Source organism: Betta splendens, chromosome 2, assembly GCF_900634795.4.
Source record: "Betta splendens chromosome 2, fBetSpl5.4, whole genome shotgun sequence".
In the NCBI taxonomy this organism is placed as follows: Eukaryota; Metazoa; Chordata; class Actinopteri; order Anabantiformes; family Osphronemidae; genus Betta; species Betta splendens.
Window position 1 is genome coordinate 21,277,651 of NC_040882.2, and position 21,099 is coordinate 21,298,749.

The 21,099-nt window shown below is 39.5% G+C and overlaps 2 protein-coding genes and 1 long non-coding RNA gene across 10 annotated transcripts in view; 2 read left to right on the forward strand and 1 right to left on the reverse strand.

Moving 5' to 3' along the window:
• Positions 1–21,099, reverse strand: part of LOC114849755 (uncharacterized) — a 32,277-nt gene that overhangs the window by 7,230 nt on the left and 3,948 nt on the right. For all 4 annotated transcript variants that reach the window (XR_008692617.1, XR_008692615.1, XR_008692618.1 and 1 more), the window contains exon 5: positions 13,570–13,688. This is a non-coding gene — a long non-coding RNA (uncharacterized LOC114849755). The remainder of the gene's footprint in view (positions 1–13,569; positions 13,689–21,099) is intronic.
• On the forward strand, positions 1,377–10,170 carry LOC114849644 (protein mono-ADP-ribosyltransferase PARP14-like). Of its 2 annotated transcripts, none has more exons than XM_041073958.2 (15): positions 1,377–1,608; positions 1,698–1,810; positions 2,043–3,182; positions 3,267–3,500; positions 3,908–4,132; positions 4,210–4,264; positions 4,418–4,564; positions 4,747–4,809; positions 4,896–5,072; positions 5,169–5,351; positions 5,449–6,072; positions 6,329–6,465; positions 6,653–6,833; positions 7,467–9,049; positions 9,225–10,170. In XM_041073958.2, the coding sequence occupies exons 1-14, from the start codon at positions 1,440–1,442 to the stop codon at positions 7,751–7,753; spliced, it is 3,735 nt and encodes a 1,244-aa protein (XP_040929892.1). In that variant the 5' UTR covers positions 1,377–1,439; the 3' UTR covers positions 7,754–9,049; positions 9,225–10,170. The 2 variants fall into 2 exon arrangements, with proteins under 2 accessions (XP_040929892.1, XP_040929894.1); XM_041073960.2 differs by having other exon boundaries at positions 2,046–3,182.
• Positions 11,392–21,062, forward strand: LOC114849655 (protein mono-ADP-ribosyltransferase PARP14-like). 4 transcript variants are annotated; one of them, XM_029141333.3, is made up of 14 exons: positions 11,394–11,883; positions 11,975–12,087; positions 12,296–13,414; positions 13,491–13,724; positions 15,489–15,713; positions 15,797–15,851; positions 15,981–16,127; positions 16,316–16,378; positions 16,455–16,631; positions 16,776–16,958; positions 17,049–17,684; positions 17,880–18,016; positions 18,984–19,164; positions 20,131–21,062. In XM_029141333.3, exons 1-14 carry the CDS (start codon positions 11,745–11,747, stop codon positions 20,415–20,417), a joined length of 3,696 nt encoding a protein of 1,231 aa, XP_028997166.1. In that variant the 5' UTR covers positions 11,394–11,744; the 3' UTR covers positions 20,418–21,062. The 4 variants fall into 4 exon arrangements, 3 of the variants coding, with proteins under 3 accessions (XP_028997166.1, XP_028997158.1, XP_055358547.1); XR_008692608.1 differs by lacking the exon at positions 20,131–21,062 and adding an exon at positions 18,412–18,582 and having other exon boundaries at positions 11,392–12,087; positions 18,984–19,122; XM_029141325.3 differs by having other exon boundaries at positions 11,394–12,087.

Here is a 21,099-nt window from a genome sequence, read left to right on the forward strand (position 1 = left end):
AGTACAGATTTTCCAGGCAAACTGTGTAAAGGCAGGCAAGGTGTAGGACCCAAAAGCACAGCACAGACAACGACTGTAGTTTGTAGGATTTAACACTCACTCTGTGGCCAGACAGGTACAGAGGTTAGCAGGAGCAGCAGTACAGGCAGCAGGGAGCAAGCACACGGCAGTCAGATTCAGGCAGAGGTCAAAAAAAGGCAGAGTCCAAATACAAATCCAAGGGATTAAGCAAGAGCAGAGTTCAGTTCACGTGCAAGACTTACAAGACAAGTCCACTGGGGAGTAGGCATAAAGCTCAACAGTCTGGCAATAGACAACGGCAAGAGGTGGTGGTTACATGCAGAGAGAAGACATGATGAGTAATAGAAAACAGCTGGAGCGGTCACATGACTGAAACATAAAGTTACACATACCTAGACAAACAGGAACTAAACTGGAAGTCGTCAAAATAAAACAGGAAACTAGACAGAAACAGGACTACGAGGCAGGATCCGTGACAAACTGGTTGATCCAGTTGGGAAAGTTTGGCTGGAGGAACGGTAAAGTACGGGAAAGTTCTTACAGAGTATCGGTTACTGGAAAATACAAACTTTAACTGGAAACCACAGTACCAGACAGCTACGTGTTGTGTAGCATGTGATCTGAAAATTCACTTTTAACATTTAAAATTTAAAAATATTTGATGATTATTTAACCCCCTGTCCATTTTGAAGGAAATGATGAGGCAAAATGCAAGGAAATAAAATGTTTTATGTTTCTTTCCAGCAGCTTCTGAAATTGACAAACCCTACATAGTGTGCTAATTCTCTTTAGTAACTTACAACAGCATGAAAGCGGTCCAATGATGCCAGCAGGACGACATTACACACAAAAAACAGATTACATCCTTTGGTCCCCAGACCAAACCCCGTCTGTCAAGGATGACACGCAAATTTGTGAAGCGCTTCTCATTTTTCGTGCCAACAAACTGCTTCCCAGACCACTGGTGGCTCAGTGTTGGTCTGAGAAGCAGTGCACACTTCACACTAACACACTAACTGTGTGGCTAGAGAGTGAGGGTAGAGAAAATAATGCAGAGAAAGTAATTTCCCAAACGGGATCTATAACAAACTGTATGTGTTGTCCTGTCTTTTCTAACACCTGGCCGCACCTACTGTAGACATACTGTCTATAAAAACAATTAACAGAACTGGTAACCATGGTGTGTTTTTGTAGATGTGCTAAACAAAATGCATCAACACACATTAGCTAACCACATTTTAGTTCTTATTACTGCTCAGACTTTAAGAATGCATTACAGTGGGTGTGTCAATATGCAAATGAAAACATAAGCCGGTGAACAGCTTTAACAATGACTGAGGAATGATACAGTAGAAACGTAGACATAGACAGGAGCTGCTGCAATTAGAAATTTAAATGAAACCTAAATTTTGGGTAAAATGGCGGAATATAAATATCCATTGTTCTTTGAAGCCAAATATTTGACAGACAAAGACAAGAAAACGATAAGGAAACACTTTCAAAAGCGAAAATCTGGAGGAGGCAAATGCCGAAACATTGAAATGACTGGAGGCAACATCTATAAAGTTTGTTTCAAGAAAAAAAAAGGTAAGACATCCATTTGACACAAAATTATGTGGAGAATGTTACAATTGTAGCTAAAATGAACCTTTCTGTGATTTTGAACTTGTCTATAGACCAGGAAAAGGTTTTGCAGAAAAAAGACCATCATGTAACACTTTCAAGTGGAAAGCAGTGTCTGTCTGTGACCGCAAACTGTCCAACACAGACCCCTCATCAGTTACCACAGGTAAGGCCAAATGATTCATTCAGAAGGTTTTCCTGGTATGTTTGTGAACACAAACAAACATACTTGCCAGACCAGTTTGACTTCATGTACAATAAGAAGGAAAAGATGATTGAAATGTTTTATGTGTCAATGAGCTAGTATTAAAAAGGTCAACTTTAAAGGCGCTGTTAAGAAAAAGAGCGATACAGATGGTGATTGGTCTTACTGACAACTATCTTTGTTTGACCAAAAGCAGGCTAGAGTCCTGATGCAGGACTCCTTCTTTGCCCCTGAAGAGATCAGAGTGAATAAAACGATTTCTAAATTGGAAAGGAGTGTGCCACTCTGGAAGGACATTACAGTCGTGGAGAAGAAGTTCAGACTGGTGGAGGAAGAGTTTAATCAAGAAAGGAATGCTTGTTGCCCTGAAGTCAAAATCTGTATAAGTAATAATATGATCATTTTGGAAGGACCTGACCAGGAGGTCTTCTCCGGAGCTAAAAAGCTTAATGAACTGATGAAGAAAGTAATGAAAAAAACAATTAAACTCCCTATGGAGTTAATAGCCTTCATTAAGTCCAGTGGTGCCATCTCCAAGTACCAGACTTGGTTCCAGAGTCTCAGAAATCCTGTTTCCATAGACGTTGGATCAGATCTGGTTCTGTTCAGTTTGTCCTCAGAAGCTCTGGAGGAAGCTGAAGCTGCAATACTAAGAGACTTGAGAGACCTGAGAATGGACACTGTGCAGCTTCAGGGTTCTGCAGCTGCTCCTCCAGATGTGGGCAGAGTGAAAGAAATCCTCACCAAAGCCAGGAATGAAGAAAATCATCAAGGTTTAAAAGTGGAGAACAGCTTCATTCCAGGAACAAGTGGAACGTCTGAGACAAACATCCAGCATGTAGGAAACAATGAAAGTGTGAACAAGCTGAAAGAGATTCCACATGACTCCCAGATGAACCATGTGGAGACACAAAAAGTGATGAATTTATCGCCAGATCTGCTTGACTGTTTTGATAAAGTCTTAAGTCTAAGTGGAACAAATTGGGATAAATCAGAGGTGACATTAAAGACTTTAAATGCTCCACATCCTCATGTGCTTCTATCTGGTCCTTGTTGTCGGGTACAGGAAGTTCAGAAAAACCTAAGAACCTCTCTAGCCAGTCTGAAATCTGATACATTGGTTCTGGAGGGTTCAGGAGCTCAGCGATATTTCCAGGCAGAGGGTAGAACAAACATGGAGCTGGTGGAGTCTGCCTTTAAGGTCATTATTAGGGAAGGAAAATGTGTCCAAGGGACAAAACAACAAGGTTTTAGCAGCCCCATAAGTTTAACATCTTCACAAGCACCCAAAATAAACTTGGAGATCAAGCTTGGTAGTTTAGAGTATGACAAGGTGAGAACTCCTTTGTTATAGTTTTTTTATATTTCAAATCTATTAAGCTGCATTGTTTTTCAAATAATCACATAACTTTTGCAGGTGAATGTAATGGTGGTCCCCATGCTCAACAGAAAACTGACTTCTACTGCAATTGGCAAATGTCTGTCAAAAAAAGTGAATAAGTTCAGGACAAAGTTTTTCTTGGCAGCAACAAAGTGCACCCTCCAACCTGGAGACGTCATGCAGGTTGATGCTCCTCCATCTCTTGGCTGCTCCAAGATCCTCTTCATTGAGTGTCTGCCGTGGGACGGAGTCAGAGGACAGAGTAAACAGGTAAGATAAGACTGGAGTGCATGAAGGTACAATAAAACAATAGACTTTCTCACAGGAGGACCTGAGTTTGATCCCAGTATAATACAGTACATTAACCACCTAATTGTTACAAATGTTGTTATGGTCATTTTTAAGAATTAAAAACCAGAGGGATACAATGTAAGTAGACTTGTTCGACTTGGCGGACACAATTATTAACACCTGAAAGTCCTGTTGAATATTCTGAGTAAAAATTGTTGAAATCTGTGGCTAGGTTATCTCATTTGATTGGTCCTCTTTGGTTCTGTCCTGAATTATTTTATTAAGTGACTCTTATTGTAGTACAATTAGGAATACACTAAAGAATTGGACATTTGTGTTGCTAGAAATTACACCTTCAACGTCTTTGTCTGTTTATTGTTTTCCAGGCTCTTGCTAGTGGATTGAAGAGGTGTCTGGACCTCTGTGTGCAGCAGGGCTCCAGTTCAGTTGCCTTTCCCATCATTGGACCTGGACTGGTTCTAAAGTACCCACTGAGAGAAGCCGCTAAAGTTCTGACTGAAACCATTCGTCAGTTTGCATTGTCTACATACTCTGGGTCTCTGTCCACCATCCATGTTGTCATTAAACCTGGCTATGCTAACACAGTAGAGGTGAGAAATGACTAATGTAACTAAGATGAATGTACAACTTGTTATAAAGTGTGTAATGCTGTTCTTTTTATTCACAGTGCTACCATGATGTCTATAGATGGCTCAATTTGAACATGACCCAGGGAGACCAAGGTAAACTAGAGAACTGTTCTGAACAACTTGGTAAATCTGTCAGTTTGATATAGTATTTGAATGCATATTTGACTTAATTAGCTGCAGACAACAAGCAGCCTCATCACTAGTTTATGTTTCAGACAATCATCAACATGATTTTCTTCTTCTCAGTAATTTTCAGGTCAATCACTACTGACCTTGATGAGATCGCCATGACTGTGGGAGAAGGGGTTAAGCTAACGCTGGTGATTGGTGACATCACTAATGAGACCACAGACGGCATAGTGAACTCAACTGACTTTATTAGGTTTAATACTGGTAGGTTTAATACTGGAGTTGCTGTAGCTAAACATACACATAGACTGGATGGATCATATTCAAATAAAATATTATGACTATCACTATTATTATTAATTCCATTCTCATTAGTCTGAGTTCTTTTTTGTGCTCACTTGAAGGCTTAACCAAGACTGTTACCTAATGTCATCTTTATTTAACAGGTGGTGTGTGCAAAGATATTTTAGCTGTAGCTGGTCCAGATGTTGAGGCTGAGTTAAAAAAAGGTAAGAAAAAATATAAAGTACACGTTTTTGAGCAAATAACACTTTTCACTGTCTTATCTGTTTTGTCTTTGTTGTGTTTTCTGTAGCAAAAGTGAACCAGGGAGAGGTTTTTGTTACACACCCTGGCTCATTCCCTTGTAAAGCTATTTTACATGTGTATGGACAACGAGATGCAGGTGTCATTGAACAACTGGCCTGTAAAATAATTCAATATTGTGAAACCTTTGAATTTAAATCCGTGGCCATTCCTGCCATCTGTGCCGGTAAATGAAGCATAAGACCCACACATCAGGATAAGATAAGATATCAGAATTATGATTTTGTCAGTGTCCATTTAAAGATTTTACCTGTTTTTGTAGGCGCTGGTAAAATGGACCCTGGTGTTGTGGCAGGAGCCATCCTCCAAGGGATCAAAACTGCCATCTTGTCTACTCCCCTTTCCTGTCTGACTGACATCCGCCTTGTGCTTATTAACATCAACCTGGTGTTTGCTTTTGCAAAGAAAGCAATGCAAGTGTTTCCTACTGTTGTGATCGACAGAGGTGATGACAATATGTGGGACAACACTTTTTTACTAATTATATATCATATTATATATATTGTCATAAATGTATATTATGTGTTTATGTCACTTTACAGTGTCTGCATCTCAGATGCCTCATGTACAACAGCAAGATCAGTCAAGTACCAACACAGACCTCAGCATCCTCTGCACCAGTTCAACAAACCAACAGTCTGTCTTCCACTTCCTGGGTCTCAACACACAGACTATGGACACTGCTATGACAAAGCTGAAAGAGCTCTATCAGGCTCAGTGCTCCACACAAACCTTCACCCAGGAACAACTGGAAGTCCTCACTCAAAATGAAATAAAAGATCTGAAGCACCTGTTGGAGAGTCAGGGTCTGCACATAAAGAGAGACCAGTCTGGACAGGGCATCCTGACAGTGTGTGGGTTAAAAGATGGGGTCAGCCAGGTGATGCAGATGGTAAATGGGTTTCAGAAGAACTCCCTCATCAGAGAAATAAGACTCAGGGATGAGGATGAGTTGTACCCTCGTGTTGCTTGGTGCATCCTCGGATGTAATGGAAACTGGGAGAGACTACCCAAAACAGCCAATTATGACCTGGAAAACAATGGTGCATCAGGAGGGATAGTTGACGCACAAGGCAACTCATGGAGTGTGAATCTGCAGGGAATGAAGGCCACAAGACGACAAACTGGACAAAAGACAAAGCTGAAACGACTTGAGAATCGTCCAGGTATGATTGCATACAGTAACAACTGTTACCCTTCAAAGTAACCATAGAAATATTCACTAAAATGCTCTTATGTTTAATGATGGTTTAAATTAAGTTACTGGAAGGTTGTGGTAGTTGAGAACTTAATTCAAAATATACAAAAATAAAAACATGAATCACTGCCATTTAAGTCCTTGCAGTTTGCATAAATTAACCAAATTTTTTATTTATTTTCAAAGCTGATTGTTTTAAATATTTCTTTTCTAACATGTCTCAGACTTCATTTTACCTGTGTATTGGGACAACATGACGGTTTCTGAGACCACAAAGGTGGTTGTTCTACATCCTTCCTCTGTAGAGTACAGGGCAGTGAAGGAGGCCTTTAGACGAACGGTCACAAAGACTGTAACAAAGGTAACTTACTGTACCATTAAGAAATAGTCCAAAGAAACTATGATAATAGTAACAGAAAATCCCTACTATTATTTTGTTTTTGCCTTGCTTTTTGACATTCATGGGGCTTTACTTAAATGGGTTATTCTACTTACAGTAGCCTCAATGTTTAGCAGGTCACAGTTTTCTTTTTTGGATCTTTTGTTAGATTGAGCGTGTGCAGAACATCCACCTGCATTGTGCCTATGAAACATTGAAGAAGCAAATATCTGATAACAACATTCTTTTGGGTGGACCTGGGGAAAAGCTTCTGTACCACGGGACAAGTCAAGACAACTGCAACTCTATCATGAAAACCGGCTTCAACAGGAACTTTGCTGGACAAAATGGTAATAGTGTCTGGGACCGAAAGCATCAGTCAGTCAGTGGAGCAGGATCTGACCAGAACTAACACAACAGTGACATCTGCAGCCAGAGTCATTCACTGTAGATACATTCTTATCACTTTTTATGCAGTATGGAAACAAAACTTATTTCAGAGGTATATTTTAAGCAGTACATGTATGCTGCCTGTAAACTTCAGTAATAACAGTATCAGGTAATAATAAACAAGGATAAATGTATTTCTCTGGCATTTGGGAATATAGGCACACACCAGTACAACCCTTACTGGTTCAAAGACCCTTTATTGTTTGTGAATAGTAGCAGCAGTAGTAGTAGTAGTAATAATAATATACTGTACAGTATACACCTTTGCCCTGAATACTTCAATGTCCCAAGTACTGTACCATGTTCAACAATAAATAACATATACAGTACAACAAAATAGGTGGGCACACTGTGTTCTAGCAACAGTCAAAATGGATCCTTTGTTTCCAAAGCTAACTATGTCACTAAAGTTACAAATTAGAAGCCTTCATTGATTAGTTTTTGTACAGTACAAATAAATAGTTGGTCACTGTAAAACCTATTAATGAAGACGAGGGAGCTGTTGGTAACTCCCTGTTTTCTTTTATTTTCAGCAACTTTATATGGTCATGGAACCTACTTTGCTGTAGACGCCAGCTACTCAGCCAATATCAAATACTCTAAACCAGCTGCTGACGGCTCCCAGTCAATGTTTGTGGCTCGAGTCCTGACTGGAACTTACACTGTTGGCCACAGTAACATGAAGGTGCCTCCACATTGTAACAACCAGCAGCCAGACGACCGCTACGACAGTTTGGTTGATAACATAAACAACCCCAGCATGTATGTTGTGTTCCATGACAGCCAGGCGTACCCAGACTACCTCATTACCTTTAAATGAAAGTATACTGAAATTTAGAAAACAATTGTTCACACAAATACATTATTATTGTAAGATTGTGTATGATCGCAATACTTAACATACAGTATTTTAATAGGACAAGTAGACTACTCCTACAATTGTAAAGTAGTACAAATATATATACTTACTAGTTAATATGTACACTCACAAGGCACTTTACTATAGTTCACTATGGTTCACTGTTTTATACTGTCCTATTTAAAAGTTCAAATCAATTAAATCAATTATAGCAATCGATTCAGAAAATGGTTCGGTAATGTGACAAAAGTGACTCACCACTTTTGATAGGTTTTTGTTTTTTGCAAAAAAAATTAGCAAAAATTAAAGTAAGTAAAGTGCCATTAAAATTGTAAAATTGATTAAATGCTTGGCAGTTTTGGGCAGGTCTGAAGGTGTGATTTACAAAAAAAAACTCTACAGAAGTTTTTACAGTATGTTCGTGGCGTTTTTTGCCACAAGGGTCTCCAGTGTATACAAAATGTATAACTTCTGTATAAATTATGATAAAAATGAAAAAAACACTGGAATTCAAAACTTAATAAAAATAAAACACAAATTATGCCAGCAGCTGTAAACACAGCAAAAAATGATCAGAAACTGAAAAAAAACAAAAAATGACAGATGAAGGGCTAAGGGTTAAAGTTAGGCTAAGTTAAGCTAACGCTGGTAATTGGTGACATTATTAATGAGCGCATAAACGGCATAGTGAACACATCTGACTTCATTAGGTTTAATGATGGTAGGCGAGAGCCTGCTGTAGGTAAACATACATATATATTAATAGAAGAATGCTAGGCACAAATATGTACAGTAAAATACCCTCACTAGCCTCAGTTTTATTTGTTCACTGCTCACTTGAAAACTAAACCAAAAAACATTACCTGCTAAATAACACTTGCTACCATGCTGATGATAAAAGACTACCAAAGTTAACCAATAACCTCTTTATTCAATTGATGTTGTGTGCACACATATCTTAACAGTAGCTGATGCAAACATCGAAACTCAACTGAAAGGTAAGGTAATGTTTCAAATGTTTTTGGAGGAACTGGTAAAATGGACCTAAAGTTCAACGGATTTTTATTCTTTGATGTCTGTTAAATTGAGCCTGTGAAGAACATCTACATTACCTGTGTTGTGCCAATGAAGCACTAAAGAAACAAATGTCTGTTAAGACCAAACTGGAGGGTGGAGCCAGAGAAAAGCTTTTGTACCACAGCACAAGTCAGGACAACTGCAGCTCTATGCGAAAACTGGCTTCAACAGGACAAAATGGTAATGATGTCTTTCAAAATAGTACAACTGACATCTGCAGGCTGAGTTTACGAATAGTTACAAAAACAATTTCAGGGCATTTGCTTCTCTGCCACATTGTTACTGTTAATTTGGGTCATTTTAACAAATAGGTACAGTAAAACACTGGTAAGTCCCTGTTTTCTTTTATTTTCAGCAACTTCATATGGTCAAGGAACCTACTTTGCTGTAGATGCCAGCTACTCAGCCAGTACAATCTACTCTAAACCAGCTGCTGATGGGTCTCAGTTAATGTTTGTGGCTTGAGTCCTGACTGGAACTTACACCCTTGGCCACTCCAAAATTGAAGGTGCCTCCTCAGGCCTCCACCAGCAGCCAGACGACCGCTACGACAGTTTGGTTAATAACATCCCCAGCATGTGTGTGTTGTGTTCCATCACAGCCAGGCGTACCCAGACTACCTCATCACTTTCATCTGATGGCAGTGGGAACAATTAAATATAATGAAAAATGTTGAATTACAATGTTATATACTGTTCAGATGAAAACAAGCAATATAAAGTTTTATGTTTATTTCAAAAGTTTTAATAGGAAGAGTAGGCTAGTTAAAAACAAAATGGAGTTTAAAAGGTTTTTGCACAAATGTTCCTATAGTTGAAAGAGTAAAAATTGATATTTTACTATTAACTACTTTACTATGATATTTTTTACTATTTAACTATTTACTACTAGTTTGTTTCTACTGTAATTATAAGAATAAAGCTGATTGTTTCAGTGTTAAGATGTGAAAGGAAGCAAAACAAAAGTGTCACTGGTTAACAAATCACTTCCTTTCTGCTCTTTACTTCAATCAGAGGTCTTTTAATTTAAACTCATTAATTATACACTTCTTTTTAATGTTCTGACTACTCATCTTGCCAGTTAAATATGTAATCTTGCTTTCAGATGTGAAACCCTCCTCCAGCGTCTGTAGAGCTGTGTCTCTCTGAAAATATGCATATGTGTTGCCAAGGTTACAAGAAGTCACAAAATTTGCCACCACCCTAATTTGAATAATTTGTAAATAGTTTTTTAGTTTTCATAGACATTAAAATAGGTTTTAAAAATAGGTTTTAAACTATAAAAGAGTTGGTTTTAATTACTGTATGTGTCAGTGTGATATTTTAGTTCTGCCACCAAATAACTACTAGATATTACATATTTTGCTTTTGTCCTATATTGTTAAATGTTGGAATGTCAAATACACTATCGATATTATTTTATTCATCAAAAATTGGCGTTTAGTTCAGGCAGCTTGTTTGTGTAATTTTAAAACTTTGCTTTCTTTCCCAACTACTGTAGCTAGATAGGTGTGTAGGTAACCTCAGACAGACACACAGTGAATAAGGTAAATTATTGAGAAAGCGTGAAACATAAAGTTAAATGCTGACACTGTTGACACTACGATGACGCTGACAGCCTGTAAGTTCTTTAGTACCGGGGCGGTATGAAAGTGATACAGAAAGTGCCAACAAAGGTCGCCAAACTTATGAAAAGTCCCCAACAACTCCATAAAAAGTCATCAAATTTGTTGCTAGTAGCTTTTGACAAAAATGTTGCAGAGATGGTTTGAATTGTCCACAGATTTAGCGACAAAGGTGCCAACCTTGGGAACTTCTCTGATTTCCAGGAACTGTAGCATTTCCTGGAAAGTGATTTCCAGGAACTCTTGCAGTTACTGGAAATCAACGCCTACAAATGAGCCTCCTGGGGAAGACTAAAAAGCTACTGCTACAGTACATAACAGGTAGATGTCCAATAGTGTCCTTTCAAAAAAACTGTTACAGTACAGTTACTGGAACTCACTGGAACTGGATATGTAGTGTGAGGTAGTGGATGATCACCACTGTTTTCCTCCAGATGTACTAAACAAAATCAACAAACATTAGCTAAAGTAAGCATATTTCAGTTCTTTCTGCAAATGCCTCTACTCTTATTGTGACACAATGGGGTTCCAGTGTCCAGAAGCAATCCTCAGCTCATCTTGTGAACAGTTGTTTCGGCTTGACAGTAAACGGCTTGATTATCCGTTACTTCTCACTTACACTTAAAAGCGATAACACATTATGTAACACTGTTGATTTATGATTATTTTTATGATTTAATGAGCTTGGTGTACACCTGACACATATGAATTTAGGTTGGCTGCCGAGTGGAAACTCCCCAGCCTAGAGGGGGGTGATCATGAGATAAGTTTTAAGAAACAGGATTTGACAAAGTAAAGTTATTTGTCAAAACACAATGCTGGAAATCCCCTAAACAACCAAAACATGTCAGAATCCCTCCCCCTGGAAGATATAAGTACACCTTCAGTCTACGGAGGGTGGCTCATTTGTTTTTGTCACTGGAATAATCACTGGAACTGTTTTCACTTTCGTTTTGGGATCTAAGTGTATTTAAAACACTTGGACACTGTTAATTTTGGAACTACTGTAACCGTTTTGGATTTAGCTAATTTTGCAACTGGATGTTTTTGCCTTCATCATTTTTAAATAAGAAGATTTTACACCTAATAGATTGTGGGATAGGTGCTTGAAACACAAGTTGAATCAAGTTAAATGACAAAGCTGTGATCAGAAATCTAAGAACTAGTGAGTAACTCGGTGCACATGGACAGGAGCTGCTCCATTAAAAAACTAAATAAAACATTAATATTGGGGTAAAATGAAGGAATAAAATGGAGGAAACCAAAGATTTCACAGACAAAAACACAAAAATTAGAAAGCATTTTCAAAACAAACGAGAATATGGGAAAGTCATCTGCGGAAATATTGAAAACACTAGAGGCAACCTCTACAAAAAAAAGAAAAAAGAAGGTAAGACATGACTTTGACATTCTCTATAAGTTAAAAAAATGTTTTATACAATTAGAAATTAACTTATTTGAAACTTTGAACTTGTTAATAGACCAGGAGAAGGTTTTGCAGAAAAAAGAACATGATGTAACGCTTTCAAGTGAAAAGCGGTGTGTGTCTGTGATCGCAAACAGTCTTCCACAGACCTCTAATCAGTTACCACAGGTAAGCTGAAATGTTGTCATTCAGAATGGGAACAGAACAACAACAAGACCAGTTTGAGTAAAATTGAAAGGGGAATGTGATTCAAATGTTCTGTATGTCAATGTGCTGATAATTATTAAACTAAAGGGTCAATTTTAGAGGCGCTGTAGAGAAATGGGAGATGCATAAGGTCAGTACTCTTATTGACAACTCTTTGTTTGATTCAAAGGTCAGAGTCCTGATGCAGGACCCCTCCTTTGCCGCTAAAGAGATCAGAGTGTATAGAGAGAATACTATGCCAATCGGGAAAGACATCACAGTTGTGGAGAAGTTCAAACTGGTGGAAGAAGTGTTTACTCGAGAAAGCCATTCAAATTACCCTGAAGTTAAAATCTGTATAAGTAACAATAAGATAATTTTGGAAGGACCTGACCAGGAAGTATTTTCAGGAGCTAAAAGACTGGATGAATTGATGAACAAAGTCATACAAAAAACTGTTAAACTTCCCAAAGAGTTAATAACCTTCATACATTTTAGTGATGCCATCTCCAAGTACAAGGTTGGCCTCCAACAAAGCTTTAGAAATCCTGTTTCCCTAGAGGTTGGATCAGATCTGGTTTTGTCCAGTCTGTCCTCAGAAGCTCTGGATGAAGCCGAAGCTGCAATACTAAGAGACCTGACAGTGGACACTGTGCAGCTTCAGGGAGCTGCAGCTGTTCCTTCAGATGTGGACAGAGTTAAAGAAATCCTCACCAAAGCCAAGAATGAAGAAAATCAACAAGGTTTAAAAGTGGAGACCAGTTTCATCCCAGGAACAAGTGGAACATCTGAGACAAACGTCCAACTTATAGGATACAGTGAAAATGTGAAGAAACTGAAAGAGATTCTACATGACTACCAAATGAACCATGCTTTAACTCAAGAAATTTTGGATATATCTCCAGATCTGGTCGACTGTTTTGATAAAGTCTTAGATCTAGTTGGTATAAAACCAACAGAGATGATATTCAAAGCCTCAAACACTCCACATCCTCATGTGCTTGTGTCTGGTCCTTGTTGTCGGGTACAGGAGGTGCAGCAAAAACTCAGAGCAGCCACTTTGATATCAGATACACTGGTTTTGTATGGACCAGGGGCTCAGAGGTTCTTCCAGGCAGAAGGTAGAACAAACATGGAGCTGGTGGAGACTGCCTGTAAGGTCATTATCAAGGAAGGAAAATGTGTGGTCTCCCCATATGTGACAACAGAACCACGAAGCATCAGCAGCTCCAGGACCATCAGCTTTAGAAGTTTACAAATGCCCAGAACAAAGGTGGAGATCAAGCTCGGCAGTTTAGAAGATCAGAAGGTGAGAACCCTTTTTTGATTTATGTGTTAATTTAAGTGAAATGCATATTTTTTCATAGCATCACATATTTTTACAGGTGAATGCAGTGGTGGTCCCTATGCTCAACAGAAAGCTGACATCTACTGGAATTGGCAAATGTCTTTCAAAAAAAGCACCTTATATTAGGCGAAAGTTTGTCCTGGCGGCAGCAAAGTGCACCATCCAGCCTGGAGATGTCATGCAGGTTGATGCTCCTCCATCTCTGGGCTGCTCCAAGATCTTCTTCATTGAGTGTCTGCCGTGGGACGGAGTCAGAGGACAGAGTGTACAGGTAAAAAAAATGCTATTACTGGTGAGGGCATCTGCTAAAATCTAAACTTAACCCAACCACTCTACAGAACCACTGAATTTACAGTGTGAAAACATTACACACCTTTGCCTAAAAAGATGCAACCTGGTTGATAATGCATGGTCATAATAGAAATTAATAATATAATGGTAATTTCAGTAATTCAGTAATTTCATTGTAATGTTTTTGTTCTTTTGTTTCGCAGTAATTGCCTTTCTAAATCATCAGAGGTTTACAGTACAGAGGTTTTTACAGTGCAGCGATGACGTTACAGCAGTGAGAGTGTGCGAGCTAGTGAGAACCAGTGTTGCCAAATATTCAATATTCATCTTATTCATAAGATAGTTTTGGGGTCTGTACAGTCTACAATATTGTAGACTAAGTATACAATAGTTTTGACATTTGCTTGATTGAGGCGCACATCAACAGAAATGTGATTGTGATTGAAATGTGCATTGTTCTTTTTTAATAAGGAAAGCCCCCTCACCTTTTACTTGTAATTGTATTTATCAAACCTACAGTATACGTACTTGAGTGAAGTTGAATCTTCTTATGATATACAGTTAGTTACGTACTGTAGATAGAACACACTTGTCTGTGGCCCTTTTTATGAAGAGGGACAACCACCCCGCTTGTCCAGTCAAGAGGAACTGTGCCCAGCATCCATTCGATGTTGCAGAGGCATGTCACCCAAGACAGACCCACAACATCCAGAGACATGAGGTACTTAAGACTGTCCAATACCATCCTCATTCGAGGTCAACAGCTGCCCACCTCCAGAACTGCTTCCTCCTTCTGAGGAGGCATTTTGGCTTGCAAAAATCTCTCTGAGGCTGAATGATATTCCTCCTCTATGGCCTCCGTGAACTCCTCCCATGCCTGAGTCTTTGCCTCCACAACATCCTGGGCTGCAGTACGCTTGGCTGTCAGTACTCATCAGCTGCCACAGGAGTCCCACATGTCATCCAGGCCTGATGAGTCAGCTTGACGGCATCCCTTACCTCCATAGGCCCCCGCCGGATTCAGAGATTACTTGGGTTCCAGAGCCCAAGCTGTGCATGGAGGTGAGCCTGAATTTTTCTAGCCAGTAGTGCTCAACCTCCTGCACAAGCTCAGGCTCCTTCCTCCCCATTGACTTAACATTCCATGTCCCAATAGCCAAATTGGTTGTCCAGAGATTGGGTCGCAAAGGCTCCCGCCTTTGACTGCTACCCAATCTGCTTTGTTTTGCCCCCTACGACACCTCCTGTTTCATGGACAGTCCCACATCGCTCCTTTGGGCTGTGCCTGGCCAGGTTCCATGGGAGTGGGCCCGGCCACCAGGCGCTTGCCTGCGAACCACAACCCCGGCTTGGCTCCAGGCTGGGGCCCCAGCTGCGCCATATCAAGTGAAATCTTGGTCCTTGTTATTATTGTTAGCGGCATTAAGTCCCAGACAACATAACTCCAGGGGTCATTCAAAACATCCAAGTGACTTTGTATTGATTTAAGTCGAGGCATGATGCTAGGCCAATCCAGTACATTTTTCCGATCCTGTGTCACAGGCTGTTGTACCTTTTTAGCCTGGCTGCTCATTTTTATTTTTTTTTAACAATTTTTATTTCTTGTGTTAATTTTTGTGCTGTGTTCTGTGCTATCGTTGTTGTTATGATTTGTATTTACAACAGCAACAACAGCACTTGTACAGTACATGTATTTGTTGAAAATGCGTCTTTTATAACAAAATGTCTGTATTTTGTTTTCCAGGTTCTTGGTAATGCATTGAAGAGGTGTCTGGACCTCTGTGTGCAGCAGGGCTGCAGTTCAGTTGCCTTTCCTGTCATTGGACCTGGACTGGTTCTAAAGTACCCACTGAGAGAAGCAGTTGAGGTCCTGACTGATACCATTCAACAGTTTGAATTGTCTGCATCTTCTGGGTCTCTGTCCACCATCCATGTTGTCATTAAACCTGGCTATGCTAATGCAAAAGAGGTATAAATGACTAATGTAACTGAGATGAATGTACAACTTTTATGAACTGTATAATTGTATAATTGTGTTTTTTCTATTTACAGTGCTACCACGATATCTATAGACTCCTCAGTTTGAACATGACCCAAGGAGGCCAAGGTAAACAAGAGAACTGCTCTGAACAACTCTGATAACAGATCTGTCAATTTGATACACTATTTGAATGTTCTAACAATTTAGCTGCAGACAAACAGCAGACAAGCATCAACATGATTTTCTTCTTCTCAGTAATTTTCAGGTCAATCAATACTGACCTTGATGAGATCTCCATGACTGTGGAAGGCGGCGTTAAGCTAACGCTGGTGTTTGGTGACATCACTAATGAGACCACAGACGGCATAGTAAACACAACTGACTTTGTGAATTTTAATGGCGGTAGGTGTAGACCATGTCTATTAAGAACTATTAGATAGAAGAACTGTACTGTAGGCACAGATTGTAGGAGACCCTCACTAGCCTCAGTTTATTTACTCAGTGCTCACTTGAGGAACAAACCAATGTGGTAAACATTACCTGCTAAATATCAAGACTGTTGCATACTGGAATATCATCTTTTTTAATAGATGGTGTCTCCAAACATATCTTAACTGTAGCTGGTCCAGAGATTGAGGCTCAACTGAAAGGAGGTAAGAAAACAACCAAGTTGTCAATTTAAGGAACACATTTTCACTGTCTTATTAATTTTGTCTTGTGTTTTTGTAGCAAAAGTGAATCAGGGAGAAGTTTTTATTACAAACCCCGGCTCGTTCCCTTGTAAAGCTATTTTACATGTGTGTGGAAAACGAGATGCAGGTGTCATTGAACAACTGGCCAGTAAAATAATTCAACATTGCGAAACCTTTGAATTAAAATCTGTGGCCATTCCTGCCATCTGTGCTGGTAAATAACAGTACACATGTATTCATCAGATTATGATTCTGTTAAGTACATGTTTTAACTGGTAAATAAAGGATAAGACCCAAATATCAGATTTATGATTTTGTCAGTGTCCATTTAGAGAGAAGATTTTATCTGTTTTTGTAGGTGCTGGTAAAATGGACCCTGTTGTTGTGGCAGGAGCCATCCTGCAAGGGATCAAAACCATCACCTCATCTACTCCCCTGTTCTGTCTGACTGACATCCGCCTTGTGCTTTTTAAGATCAATGTCTTCTTTGCCTTTAAAGAGAAAGCAATGCAAGTGTTCCCTACTGGTGTTATCAACGAAGGTGCTGACAATTCTTAAAAACACCCTTATTTTAGACAATTCAGACACTGTTATTGGTTATTCTATTGAATGTATTTAATCCACTTTACAGTCTCTGCATCTCAGATGCTTCATGTACAGCAGCAACAGCAACAACAACAACCCCTGTTTGCCAACACAGACCTCAACATCCTCTGCACCAACTCAAGAAACGAACATTCTGTCTTTTGGTTCCTGGGTCTCACCACACAGACTGTAGACACTGCTATGACAAAGCTGAAAGAGCTCTATCGGGCTCATTGCTCCACAAAAACCTTCACCCAGGAGCAACTGAAGGACCTCAGCCAAGACAATATAAATGATCTAGAGCAGCTGGTAGAAACCCAGGGCCTGTACATGCAGAGAGACCAGTCTGGACAAGGCAGCCTGACAGTGTGTGGGTTAAAAGATGGGGTCAGCCAGGTGATGCAGATGGTAAATGGGTTTCAGCAGGGATCCCTTGTAAGAGAAATGAGAGTCAGAGATGAGGATGAGTTGTACCTTCGTGTTGCTTGGTGCATCCTAGGATGTAATGGAAACTGGGAGAGACTCCCCAAAACAGCCAATTATGACCTGGAAAACAATGATGCATCAGGTGAGATGGTGGACGCACGAGGCAACTCATGGAGTGTGAATCTGCAGGCAATGGAGGCCACAAGACGACAAACTGGACAAAAGACAAAGCTAAAACGACTTGAGAATCGTCCAGGTAAGACAATGTTTATATTGAGAATAATGGTCTGCTGATTGACAGTATTTGCCAGAATTTCTATAAATATTTCTTCCATAATTATGAAATGAATTAACCACAAGCACGTCTGTGCTTGAGGCTAACCATAAATGTAAACCAAAAAACTACCCTAATGGTTTTGATTAACTGTCTCTTCTATCATCTTTTACTCAGACTTCACTCTGCCTCTGTATTGGGACAACATGACGACTACTGAGACCATGAAGGTGGTTGTTCTACATCCTTCCTCTGCAGAGTACCGGGCAGTGAAGGAGGCCTTTAAACGAACTGACACCAAGACTGTAATAAAGGTAACCATTCAATTTTTTTTTCTTTGACTGATTCGAAATTATCATCTGAGGTGAATTCATTTCCATAGCACAATAATTCATAATAATCAATAAGAGCAAAACATTTACAAAAACTTTAATCTTCACAATAGTTTGCACCTGTAGGAAGGATCTCCGGTGGCGTTCTGTGGAGCACCTAATACTGATCAGCCTCTGGCTGAAGGTGCTCCTCTGTCCAGCCACACACTGTGTAGGGGGTGGGAGGTGTTGTCTAGGATAAAGAGGAGTTGGACCAGTATCCTCCTCTCAGCTACAGCATGTAGGGGGTCCAGCTCCACCCCCAGAACAGAACCAGCCCTCCTGATCAGTGTGTCCAGTCTGTTACTGTCTGCTAAAATCATGCTGCTGCCCCACAGACCACAGCGTAGAACACTGGCCACCACAGACTCATAGAACATCCTCAGCATGAAGCTGCAGACGTTAAAGGACCTGAGCCTCCTCAGGAAGTACATCCTACTCTGAGCCTTCTTGTTCACGGCTGAGGAGTTCTTTTTCCAGTCAAGTTTATTGTCCAAATACACTCCCAGGTATTTGTACTCGGTCACCACCTCCACCGCTTCATTTTTAATAGTGACAGGGGCACTCACAGCACTCACAGATTTCCTAAAGTCTATCACCAGCTCCTTAGTTTTACTGATGTTCAGTTGGAGGTGGTTTTGTTCACACCAGTCCACAAAGCTGTTCACCACTCCCTGGTACTCTGTGACATCACCACCCTGAATACGTCCTACAATAGCAGAGTCATCAGAGACTTTCTGGAGATGACAGGACTCTGAGTTGTACCTGAACTTACCTTTATGATGTAATGTTTAATATTACATTTGTGCATTTGTAAAAAAAAAATGTTACAAATGCACTAAGTTCGTAGTTATAGGATTCTGACAAAGTTGAGATATTTACTCGGATTCTTCTTTTCATCTTCTGTTAGATTGAGCGTGTGCAGAACATCCACCTGTGCCGTGCCTATGAAGCACGTAAGAAGCAAATGTCTGATACGAACAAACTGGAGGGTGGAACCAGAGAAAGGTTTCTGTATCACGGCACAAGTCAGGACAACTGCAGCTCTATCATAAAAACCGGCTTCAACAGGAGCTTTGCTGGACAAAATGGTAACAATGTTTGGGACCGAAATCAACAGTCAATAGAGCAGGATCTGACCAGAACTAACACAACAGTGACATCTACAGCCTGGGTTTAGTCACTGTTGTTGCTTCTATATCACCTTTTACAGAAATCAGTGTGGAAAGAAAAACATTTATATTAGTTCACTCACCAGTTCAACCTGCATTGACAAAGTCACTCTATTACAGTTTATCAATCAATATTTCAAATGCTTACATTGTATGTCAAGGTTTTCCCCTAAATGTGCTAAGTTTAGAATAAAAAACATGTATAACATACTGGCATCCCGTGTCCCACTAACAGTCAAAGTGAATCTGAATGCATTTCCCAACCAATGTTAGTTTCGCAAGCTAAACCTATAACTAGAGTTATAAATGTCTGAAAGTTGAGTCATGTCAAGTGGACTTCTTTTCAGTAGAAACCTTTCACCACCTACAGTATATAGTTGGTTTCTTTAATCTGAGGAAGGTTGGTTAAAGGCCACACATTAATCCTCTAGTTACTGTATGTTTCACTTGACATCTGTAAACAATTGGCTCATTATAAAAACAAAGGTCTGGAGGTAGTGAGTCCTCCTCTACCATTACTTGGTCGTTAAGTGTGTCCTTTATGGTGGACTTGTGAAGTGCTCTTTATCTTCTTAGGGGGTAGATGAGAGGGCAGCATGAAAACCCCACAAGTGTTTTTTTTATTTATGCTTTAAATAGACAAATGAACATGCCTCACAGGTGAGCAGAGCGTTGGTTTGGGGAGCAGAAGGTTATAGGTTCAAACCCCCACCAAAGCACCAAGTGGGTCCTTGAGTAAGACACTTCACACCAGCTCCCTGGGTGCCTTGCATGGCAGCCCACTGCTCCCCAAGCGGATGGGTTAAATGCAGAAGACAAATCATGTTGTTACATTCTACAGTATGTGATAATGACTAATAAAGGCTTTCTTTCCTTTTTTTTCAGCAACTTTATATGGTCATGGAACTTACTTTGCTGTAGACGCCAGCTACTCAGCCAATACCAAATACTCTAAACCAGCTGCTGATGGTTCTCAGTTAATGTTTGTAGCTCGAGTCCTGACTGGAACTTACACTCTTGGCCACAGTGACACAAAGGTTCCTCCTCCACGTAATGTGGAGCAGCCAGACAACTTCTACGACAGTTTGGTTGATAACATAAGCAACCCAAGCATGTATGTTGTGTTCCATGATAGCCAAGCGTACCCAGACTACCTCATTACCTTCAAATAAGCATACCCTGAAAAATGTTAAAATAAAATAGTACTGTATATACTGTGCAAGTTTAGACAAAGATAATAATATATGGTTCCACATGTTTACAGTAATTGACATGTTTCAATATGAAGAGTAGGTCACTTACACAAATTTAAAGAGAGTTCTTTACATCAAGAAATGTCTCAAAGCTGATATGAAGTCTGCAATATATACAGTTTGAGATATGATCAAGCAGTAAAATCATGTTTTTGTTAGTCTTTTGAGAATTTGGCCTTCTGTTTCTACCACTATCTGACATTCATGTACACTAAAGAGGCACCATAGTGTCACCACTTTATGCTGTTCTTTAATTACCACTTTGGTGACTTGCTGGAGAAGCCTGTACAGGTCTCATGAATGAGTAATTTAAATGTACAGTACAGAAAAAAATAAACGTTGGCAAAACTAAAGGGCAAACCTTAAACTGTGATATTCAAAACAGAAATATGTTTCAATAAGTTAATAGTTTTAATTAAAAAATGACAAATCTTGAAATAAGTCAAATTTAGACAATTTATAAAAATACTTTGTTTCATAAGCAGTGTTTTATAATGAAAGTGAATGTTTTGAAGCTTTATTAATAATAAAAGCATGGATTAAAAGTCTTGCCATGAAACAAAAGGCTTTGCTTTGGCCAACTGTCTTAGGTGGTACAGTA

Coding starts and splice junctions, on each gene's coding strand:
- LOC114849644 (XM_041073958.2), top strand. CDS start 1,440: ATGGCGGAATATAAATATCCATTGTTCTTTGAAGCCAAATATTTGACA. Junction 4,133..4,209: donor GCTATGCTAACACAGTAGAG/GTGAGAAATGAC, acceptor TTTTATTCACAG/TGCTACCATGATGTCTATAG. Junction 4,265..4,417: donor CATGACCCAGGGAGACCAAG/GTAAACTAGAGA, acceptor TCTTCTTCTCAG/TAATTTTCAGGTCAATCACT.
- LOC114849655 (XM_029141325.3), top strand. CDS start 11,815: ATGGGAAAGTCATCTGCGGAAATATTGAAAACACTAGAGGCAACCTCT. Junction 12,088..12,295: donor CCTCTAATCAGTTACCACAG/GTAAGCTGAAAT, acceptor TTTGATTCAAAG/GTCAGAGTCCTGATGCAGGA. Junction 18,017..18,983: donor ACACCAAGACTGTAATAAAG/GTAACCATTCAA, acceptor ATCTTCTGTTAG/ATTGAGCGTGTGCAGAACAT.